The following is a 10,806-nucleotide window of genomic DNA, read 5'->3' as shown; positions in this document are numbered from 1 at the left end:
ACACACCTACCATCGAAACAACCAGCAACCAAGCCGCACACCACCCTCACTTATTAAGGGATCCAGATACAATAAATACGTAACCGGATACACCTAAAGAGCAGAAACTGAGTATGGCTCGATCCGGATACACATACATTTCTTCTCCATCCGCTGCTGTCTTCATCATCAACCGGCAATATCCTCCGACGTCGTCTTCTTCATCCCTTGCGTCGGTTGTCATCAACGGCCTTCTTCCTCCTCCGCACACCCCCGTCTTCGTCTTCACCTCTTCCAGAGGTCTTCAACCTGCAACAACCACGTTAATGTGTAGCAAAAATTTCCTCACCTGAACTTCTCCACACCTGCTGGACCTCACTCTCGAATAAACACTCTCAGCACACAAACAACACACAAAGATCTCTCACTGCCGCAAAAGTTGGGCTAAGTATAGACACTCTCACACTCTCACAATTAATAACTTATCTACCAACGACCTCTTATAAATGGTGTTATTGGTCAGACTAACTTTTTGAATTTCAAACAGGAATCTCTCCTTTACAGTGAATTGTTCTCTCAATCAGGGAATCTTGTTGGTATCCAATGCTGCAAAAGTGTGCCTCTACACAGTCGAACCTCTTCACATGGCAAGCCACAATATTATCCCTTGTGATGGCACAATGCATTTGGTTGAAAGGAGTAAAAAAAGTGAAACCTAATCACGTGATATGTGTACGTTTCTCATGCACGCTTTTTTAAATTATCGTTGAATTATTGTAAAAACACAGGGGCAGATACGAGTTTTCACTACAAATCAGCGCAAATCTTTGTTCATCTGCGAGATGTTGAAAAAGTGAAAATCATCGCAAATCGCTACATTTACATGCATTTCCGTCGTACCAAATCACACCAATCGAACACGGTTTACCACGCAAATCCATCCTCGCAAAATCTCCTCTACAGTAAATCGCCTCATCCGAACGCAGTGTTAATGTTATACTTTCTTTTCCATAATCTAAATAACCTCGTTTTCATTCATTCAGATATGTTTTATTTCTACACCTTTTCATTTTTTTTCTATTTTATAATTTTTGTTTCTATATTGTAATCATTATTCAGTCAAAACATCAAGAGTAATTAAACTTGAAGAGTAATTAAATTGGGGTTAGAAAATAACCAAACTAAAACACTCTTACAAAGGGAAAACATAGAAACCTTAAACGAAGTCGTATGATATCCCAACTAACGGTTTTCGATCGTTTGAATTTCCGTGAGACCCAACGTTTCGATAACGCCATCAGTAACTCCGATGGGCCAAGGCCATGAACCCCCGGAATCCCCACCGGCCGCCCCACCATTATTCCGCCGCATACACGACCTGGACAACGCCGTCTCCTTCTTCATCTACACTCTCACACGCCCCATCGCCCCAAAACCCCTTCTCCGATACCTAGAGCTTTTGGCGGACTTCCGATTCTTCTTCCCAGTCTCCCTCGCCCTCTTCCTCGCCGCCCCCTCCTCCTCCCCTCTCCGACCTAACCTCCTCCTTCCCCTCCTCGTCTGCTCCCTTATTGATCTCCTTTTCATCGCCCTCATCAAATTCCTCGTCCGCCGATCCCGCCCCTCCTACTCCAACCACTCCCAATACAACGCCGTCGTCCCCGTCGATAACTTCTCCTTCCCTAGCGGTCACTCTTCCAGGGTCTGCTTCGTCGCTTCCGTCTTCTCCCTCTCCCGCCCCTCGCTCCTCGCCGATCTCCACCATCAGCGTGTGGCCTTGCTCGTGAATCGCTGGTTCGGCGGAGATCAGGCCCTCGCCGTTGATATTCTCATCTCGGCCGTTTGGGCTTGGGCCGTGACCACTGTAATTTCTCGCGTCGCTCTCGGGAGGCATTACGTTATCGATGTCTTCTTTGGCGCGTGCTTCGGAGTCCTCGAAGCGTTCTTCACCTTCCGCCTTCTCGAATTCCGAGGGTTGCTTTGAGGTAAGATTAAGAACCTGGAGCTGGGATTTTCGAAAGTGATAACCTTACTCCCTGGTGAATGTGGAGTTTCATATCACTACTCACCGGTTAGATGTACTTGCCGATTATTATCATTTTTTATGATATTCTATTTATAATGTTTACTTTCAGTGATTATGTTCGATGACTGTAACCGAATTATGGAGAAAAGTTTTATACGTGGCTTCTCCAGAAGATTCAAAATTCTAGTATGAGAGTGATTGAAGGACGCTATATCTGCTATGTTTGGTTTCCCGTTCAGCTGCTTTGAATGGAAGTTTTTGTTGCCAAACTTAGTTTGGTAATATGTTTGCTTTCTCCTTCGATGCACACCTATGTTTGATTTCATGTGAACTTAACACTAAGAGTTGCTTTTAAACTAAGTTTGTAAAATGAAATTCATTCAAATTTATGTTTGAAAACTTGACATGTATATAGGAAGACTAAATGAGGCGATGCAGGGTACGCACACGCCATGAGTAGGAGATGAAATTGAAACGATTGAGTCGTGTGTATATATTGAAAGGAAGTTAAACATTAGCTACTTAGGTTGAGTGCACCGTATGCTTAGACATTAGGGTGATTGACATTAATTTGGTCTAAAGCTGTCCTTGTTTGAACCTAAAGCTTGTTCCGGGAGAATGTGAGAACAGCTGGTTAATTATTTGAAGATCCTTTAAAGGATTTTCATGTTACTTAACATAATCTTCATGTAGTCAACGTTCCTCAAAATTAAATTCATCAAGATTTGCCGAGAATGTTCATTATTTTTTAATATTTATTTGAGAACTTAGTTCAAGTGCCACCATTGACCCTTGCCAATGCGAATTAAATTGCAATGCTCCCCTCCCCATTTTAAATGACCAATTAGATAACAAGAAATATTTTGGCTAAGGAGGTTCTTCAACAAGCCATACATAGTGTGTTGAATTTGGGGTCATGACCTTCTCAATCTGGATCAAACTAAAGAAACTCAGACTTGTTGCTTTTTGTTGTGAATTTGCAGGCAAACGTGCATATAAGATTCTGATTCAAATGCGAATTAAGTATGGTTGGAGTCAAGAAATTCTCTCTTGTAATTTGATTAAGGAAAAATAATGTTTGTATGGTGTTAAAAAATTATAGAATAAAGAAATTACCAGTGTTTATATACAGTTTTTTTTATCCTCTCTATATGTAATAAATTAATACTTTTGTGAAAGGATATATATTTAATTTGTTTATATGTATATAGTTTGCCATTAGATGTCATTACCGATTAACCCTTTCACAAACTTTTGTTCCCTTTTTCAACTAAAAGACTTTCGTTTGTCCTAGCTATATATTGATTCAATTTCACATGTCATCTGTTATCATTACATTTTCTCTATTTATGATCTTGAGAGTTTCAATTCCTATTATTTAGAGTTGAATTTCCACCTCATCAGGCTCTTACTATTGTCTGCTGCCTCAAATGGCAAATAATTTGTTTCACTTTAAGCAAGAACTTGGATTGAAGTCTTGATAACCAAGAAAACTTGTTGAGAGTTCTTTCTCTCCTTGAGTTGAAAAGGTTCTACTTGAATTGACTCCATGGATCAATGGATCAATGGAGTGTGAGTTTCACATGTCTTGGGTCTAGGACCTTTTTAAACTCCTCATTAATGGGAATGACTAAGCCAAAGAAAAAGGCGAGAAAAACATGCATGGGGAAAAAGAACTACATTATAATTGTCTCTGTCTAGTAGTATAGTGAGGTTCTTGCTCTGATTTTGAGGCCGTGAGGTTGAGAGTAAACTTATCATCTTAGGATGAAGTACGGAGGGGAAAACATTAGCCGGGAGCAAGAATTTGTGTAAAACATTATAATGCATGTTAATGGTATAAAATAAAGAAGCATACGAATTCCTCAAAAGAGTGAAAGTTAAACGATAACAGCATTTTAGTCTAGCCAACATGATTCAGGGTTAATTTTACTGGTTGGATTTATTTATTTATTTTTTTAACTAAAGAATCAGTTTCTTGGATAGGTTCATTGACTGAATTCTCCAAATGCACCATTTACTTTAGGATCTATCTGGTAGGAAGGAAAGAAGTGGGTGAAAATAGAGTAGATAGAAATAGTGAAGTGTTTGGAAATAAGCGAGAAATAGAGTACAAATGAAAATGTTTGATTTAAAGGAAATATAAAAGCAATGGGAAGATATAAATATGTGAATGAAAACAGTAATAGAGTGAAAATATCCAGTAGATCCTATTTCTTGCTGTTTTTCTTCTTCTAAACTCATTCATGTCTTTTGTTTGTCTCTTGTTTCTTTCTTCTCCTCCAAAGAAAGGGTTAGTTTTATTTTTCTGTATCAGCTTGTGAGAATAGTTTCCTCTGAAATACGTTCACATTGACAAAAAGTTTGCCTCTTCACCCTTCTCCTTTTCACTGTCAGAGGTTGTCAGTAATTGCGACCATTTGTGCTCTATCTCTTCCGTCTCTGTCTCAAGTTGGTTTAAAAATGTAAAGCATCTAAAATGGCGACGATTAATTCTAACCTCTATGTGGAAGCGTTTGAGTTAATTTAACATACTGAGTATCCGCTAAATGGATACAGAATCTAATTGCTGTCTGCTTTTTCCTTCATCTTAGGTTCTGATGGAGAAATTCGAACTTATGCTACCCGAGGGTAAGCGTTCTTAATTGGTTTCTAACAGATAATGAAGTCGTGATTGGTTTGAGTACATTGGCATCTTGCTCCTTACCAGATAATTTTGGAGACCTTAATTACTTTAGTTTATCTCAACTCTACTTCAAATTTGTTAAAATTACTTGGGAGTTGCATTCCTGTCCGTAATTTATTCCTTGGCATTTAAGTCTCTACACAGGCGTATAAACAATAAATGTAAGCATGTGATAATACATGGTACAGCAGACCTGTACATAATTTATTTGCAGCCTTTTGTCGTATGTTTTATCCAGAACTATATCATACATCGAATTTGCTACTGCTGTCAGATGTTTCTAATTTTTGCAGAGGTACTGATGCAAAGACAGATTGTTCTGTATCGTTTGAAGACTTGAAATGGGTTATCTTTTCTGACAATTGCTGCCAGAATAAGAAGTTGGCTTATGTCTAGTCTATCTCCGATTCCCACTTTGCCCGTTCAGGTGGATTGAACATTAGTGTTTGAAATCTGCAGTAGTAATTATCAAGAAACATTATATTATAACAATCATATGTAGGTGTAGGCTCAATGGAATCTGTGATCTATTAAAAGTTTGAGAAAAGAAAGGTCTTTTAGGATTTGGTTTGAGGGACCGTGTGCTTGTCTGATGTGTATGGAATTTTTGACGATTATGAATTGAAGGATAAATAGTTGTTAGGCCAGTTACTTCTTTTGCATGTGCCTTCTTACCGCGTGCCATCTGATAAGATGTTTTTGATTTGACTGATTGATTGGTCTTTGCTTTCCTTTCAATTTTGGAAAAGTTCGTAAGCTTACCAAATTAGCGCAGACTGTGGTTGATATGTTGTGCTGGCAGCATCTATTACCGTAGTTAGGATATTGTTACGTGGAACACACCAAAAGACGAGTGAATCAAGTCGTTTTTGGTTTTATTGACTTGACATGTGGGTCTGGTTGCTATTAACACCAAGAGAATTAGCACATGAATTTGATGGAAGCTTTCATCATCTTTCATATTAGTCCGCTGAACATTGACAATTTCTCTCTACTCATGCCTTTTCTTCGTGCATTTTGCTGACGAATTGTTTCATTCACATTGAAAGTTCTGGATTTATTACCATGGATTAAGAAATTCGGTATCTTGGATACTGCTGGAACAGTTCATTGGTGGAATCCACTACAGCTTGAGGGACCTACGACGTACGCGAAGCACTGGGCGTCTGGTATTTTGCCAAGTGAATGCTTACTGCTCAAGATTTGGAGTGACTGTAACTTTGTATTTTGTGGGACATGCTTTGATATTCTCCTTGCATGATTGATTTCTTAGTAATGAGAGACTGACTCTCCGCAGAACTTAAACATTTTTAACGTTTTCTTGTATGCCCACCGCGATTGGAATGTTATTGATGCTATATTGCAGTAAATAAATATATATATATATATAAATACAGTAATTTATTTGAGAGTCCATTATCAATTTATCTTCTTTCTTTGTGGGTATATTTTGGTGCAACACAGCAGGTATCTTCCATGGAAATGTTTGATTTAGATACATGTTTAATTGATGTGGGTGTAATGAACATATCGGGTTTATTTGAAAATTCCTTTGCAATGATACAAACAGGTTCGCACTTTCCAGAACATGAAATTAAGAAGCAAAATTTGGCGTCTTTTACGTAAAACGGCCGTGTACGTTATTGTAACGGTTGTAACTTAACTATATATTAGTACGTGCACTTTCATGTGTTTTGGTATGATAATGCAGAATAGGAAAATTTGAATTGAATAGGTTGAAGAATTTAGATTTACTGATCTACCACCCATTTTATGGCTACACATCTCTGAAATTCTGACAGTACCTGGTTTTCTTCATTTATTTATATTAATTGTTGTTCGTTTTTTTGTGCTTTTGAACTCATGAGTGATCCTCGCTGGTCAAACATTTTGAATTGATTTTTATGATTTAGCAGAGAGCAATGCCGGTGAGTACATCTGTGTCAGTGTGGATTGTCATATATAATTGATATTGCATGAAAGAAGCAAACCTGAAACCCTAGTTCTTAGAAAACCGATAATGTTGAACAGAGTGAAAAGCCACCATAAATGACCAAACATGGGAGTGGCACGGCCTTAGGTTTGGTCATAGTATGGTGGAAGTCATATTCATCAATTCGTACAACACCAGTTTGTGTCTATGTTTTCAACCACGCACGATTAAGCTTTTGAAATGTTGTATTGGACCAGTCACACAAAGCGTTCAAACTCGTTACAAGGTGTGAAACCTGCAACATGCCTGCATGCATGGTTGATGATGGAGATGGATGATGACGGACAATGATGAAGAATGCATAAGGTCAGTCTAATAAACGAGCTTGTGAATTGGTTGTCGGAAGTCCAAGAAAGTCATGTGAGTGTGGTACGATTTTCTTTTGGGAGGTTGTGGAAACATTAAAACCATTTTTGGACTCATTTTCATGACCTTGCTTAAAAAATCAGAAGAGAGGACCACTGATCAAAATTGGATACTGGATGCAGAGACTGCTGAGCTTTTCATGTCTTTCTATATTTGCCACGTACCCAATTTTATTTCACTGCCACAGACTAAAGAACTGAGCATAAGGATTCAGGGGAGAAAGGTTGCTGACCACGATGTGGAAATCAAAAAACGGTGCAAGAGTTTCGAGAGGTGAAGACAGTAGGCATCATTTGAAACCTGTCTCCCCTTACCCCATTTGCCATCATATCTGATCTTCACCCATCACGTTTCTTTTTCCTTTTTACCTTTTGCAATCTCATCCACCTTCCTAATTTCTGGTTCCCTAAAGTTCCTCCAAATTATTCACACGGAATCTTTTTCCTCTGCAATAATGTAAGTGACCAAGTTTAAAAGATATCTTCACTTTTTTTTTTCATGACAAATTAATCATTTATCATGGATTATGGTAATGACCAAAACAGTAACCGAGGTCGAGAGGAACAGAAGTCCTGCCTAACTTCTACTCTCATTCAAGGAGAAATTATTAGATGGTCTTAAGTTATGGTAGTTTCGGTAAAATTTCATGGCATATATTAGTCGAGTTTTTCAGTTTTTTAAGACTCCTTGGAGACTATTGTTCAAGATCATTATTGAGTAATAATGTTTCTCACCGAAGATATTTGTTTGGTTTATTTGAAGGCAATGGAAATAAATGTCATGATAGTAAAGTAAACAAAACAAAGGGAGAGGAGTGGAGAATCATTCTTCATCTTGTTTGATATCCGAAAAGAAAGGCTTTTTTTTTTAAACTTTGTTCGGGTTCATATAAAAAAGATAAAGATATTTTGACACCCAAATTTAATTTGATAATACAGTTTTTCTTCTTATTTTTTACAAATATAAAAATTTGTTTTTTTATGATTATTTTATTCTTACATAAGTGTCAAAAAATGATGTTAAAGACTTATTTTTTTAATTAAAAAAGTACATAAATAAATGAAAGCCATTCAATTATTCACAAAATTAAAATGTGATCTTATTTTCTTCAATAAAAACGGGGAGTGTAAGAAAATGCAATCGTTTTAAATAATTGATTTTCCTTTGACTGATTTGCTGCGAAAGAAGAAATATTTTTCTTGCTCCCATTTTTTACCTTTTGTTTCCGTGGCATGCGAAGAAAAGATGAAAGGATGCAAAACTCCTCTTAATAGCTGGCAAGGTACAAATTTACTAGAGGAGATTGATACTGCTGCACTTAAATTCGAAGATGATGAGTTTAATAGGGGTTCATATATTATTCCTTTTTTAGTGTTGTGTGGATGATTGTACAATGTATATTACTATTTATTGTTTGGCAGTTTGCTAGGTGGAAAGTTATTAAATTAATGAAGTTTTGAAAAGGGAAAAAGAATGGCCCCAACGACCACTGCAGAAATTTGTCCCTAGGTAGCTAGCTAGCTACAATGTGGGCAAGGCTACGTGTCTCTGATCAGAAGGGCCATCATAAAAGGCCACATGCAAAAATGTACCACCGACCCCTCCTTCTATCATACAACTTGCCAAATACACGGACACAATTTCTATCATAAATTTCCCCATGCACTCATGCATTGCAACCATTTCAGTGTGCTTTTCCTTGCCTTTGCATGCGCCTCACTTCAATTATCTTCCTGTTGCAATATCGGTCAACGTAATCACCATATCATACCTTAATTTCCTTCTTTCACACTTTCAATTCAAATCACTCCACCAACATAGTTGTTGTGACTTTGACAGGGATGGACCCATGTGACAAAGTAACATGTAATTAACCAACCAAGTTTTCTTATGCCCATTTAAATACTGCATTCGGTGATGGTCTATATAGTAAAATAATACACATATAAATCTAGATTCAAAATAGCGAGTGGTGTAGATCCATTTCGATGAAAAAGAAAATCTCTTTTCTTCCAACAAGGATTGATGGCAGTATGGGCCGGAGCATGTCATGCTCCCAAATTTGAAGTTAAAATGAAACGATATACAAATTTAGAACAACATTCATTATTTTTTAACACCTCATTCACATTTATCTCTCCTCCTATCACATTATAACACTTAAATAATTATATACATTCTGTCTCTCTCTCATATAGTGTTTTGGTTTCTGCATAATTTTTCATTTTGAAATGATAGTGGGGAGGCAAAGAAATGTTGCTCCATTGACAGAAGACACGAGGAGCTGTGGGAGGGACCAACCGGTTGTTACTACTTGTTTAGTGCTTCAATGAGTTGTTTCCCAACTGCAAGAGTTTTGGTCACTGATATATCTGAGCCTCCCATGGAGGGCAAGCTTTTTTTCTAATTGTGCTGTAGTTTTATAGTATGTACTTTTGCAAACATGGATTTGATGTTTGGTTGTTGTTTTCTTCTGTGTCTTAATATAATTCATGCACGAAGCTGAAAACAATCTTCGAACAAAGACAACAAGCTAAGAGAAGCCTCGACAGTTGAGAGAAAAATGAAAAGTAAAATGAAAGGTGGGAATTAAATCTCTGTGAACACTGCAATTCATTATTCTGAACATTATTACTACACGTATATATCAATATTCTATAGGGTACTTATGGGTTTGGGGGCCATACTGCACGTACTGAACTTGAACATGCCCCCACCTCACCCTTTAAAAATCTTTCCGAACGGGTATCAAATCTTTGAAATTCTCCATCAGTTCATTTGGAAACACCGTTGCACTGCTTCATATATATATATATATATATATACACAAAAGAGGATCTTTATTGACTTCTTCACATTGGGTTGTAATTAACCAATCTCAGGCTAAATTTACCTTAGTTGGGTCATTATCAGCATTAGGTGGTAGCTGGTGAGATAGAGAGTGAATAGTGAAAAGGACATATGTTGAAATTACAAGCAACAATAATACTATTAACGTTTCAGTGTTACAGAGGGGCACAAGGAACAATGAGCAGAGTGGATCAGTGGATCACGGCGATCACGTTAGCAAGTTGTCGTCACCACAACCAATGCTGTTTTATGGAGTACTTTTCTGTGTGTGCATGGGACATCAAATTGAGAGAATTACTTTTACACGTAATATCAATTCAGAAAATATAAATGTTAGACAGAACGATGGTTTAAAGTCCACTTGTAAAGAAAACTAAGTTAAGAATTTTTTAAAGTTGCATTATGAATGTAACTTTTTAACAAATGTAAACAACTTTTGTATTTTAAAGAATGTGCAGAATCTGCACTCAGTTGTAGCTATGGGAAACTGTGAATTTTTGTGAGAATTAAAGAAGAAATTAGAAGTCATGTGGGTGTAGTACTTTTGAGGTCAATGGAAGTGTGTGCGTGGCCCTTGTATGTTTCAATTTTTTGAATTTGTTTTGTTTGGTTCTATGAATGTGCGGGATCAATGCAGCACAGAGAAGCATAAAGGTACGTATGAGTTATTATGCAGAAAATAATAATAAAAAGTGAGGATTACAGCATCCCATATAACTTGGAAATGATGCTTACCACACACTGCTGCTTCCTAATACACGTACAAAAGCTTATTCGAATATTCATCTGGATTTCGCTACGTACACAGCAAACAAATGACACACTCTTCCCTAAACTACATAAATATATAAGGACTTCATATTCAATTCCATACATAAACAACCATTTTAGATTCTCCTCTGTTTA

General features: G+C 37.2%; 1 protein-coding gene across 4 annotated transcripts; it reads left to right on the top strand.

The window, feature by feature from the left end:
* Positions 1-1,106: 1,106 nt before the first annotated feature.
* On the top strand, positions 1,107-6,100 carry LOC124823425 (putative lipid phosphate phosphatase beta). 4 transcript variants are annotated; one of them, XM_088110491.1, is made up of 2 exons: positions 1,107-1,964; positions 5,798-6,100. In XM_088110491.1, the coding sequence occupies exon 1, from the start codon at positions 1,289-1,291 to the stop codon at positions 1,961-1,963; it is 675 nt and encodes a 224-aa protein (XP_087966617.1). In that variant the 5' UTR covers positions 1,107-1,288; the 3' UTR covers position 1,964; positions 5,798-6,100. The 4 variants fall into 4 exon arrangements, with proteins under 4 accessions (XP_087966617.1, XP_087966618.1, XP_087966619.1 ...); XM_088110492.1 differs by lacking the exon at positions 5,798-6,100 and adding an exon at positions 4,600-5,791; XM_088110493.1 differs by lacking the exon at positions 5,798-6,100 and adding an exon at positions 2,989-4,593.
* Positions 6,101-10,806: the final 4,706 nt, after the last annotated feature.

Source organism: Vigna umbellata, chromosome 3 (assembly GCF_029865625.1).
Source record: "Vigna umbellata cultivar VRB3 chromosome 3, Vumbellata_1.0, whole genome shotgun sequence".
Taxonomy (NCBI): Eukaryota; Viridiplantae; Streptophyta; class Magnoliopsida; order Fabales; family Fabaceae; genus Vigna; species Vigna umbellata.
Note: the sequence above shows the minus strand (reverse complement) of the source record. Positions and strands in the feature narration are given on the sequence as shown.

Bases quoted from the DNA above. Each gene is read 5' to 3' on its own strand.
- LOC124823425 (XM_088110491.1), top strand. From the start codon at position 1,289: ATGGGCCAAGGCCATGAACCCCCGGAATCCCCACCGGCCGCCCCACCA.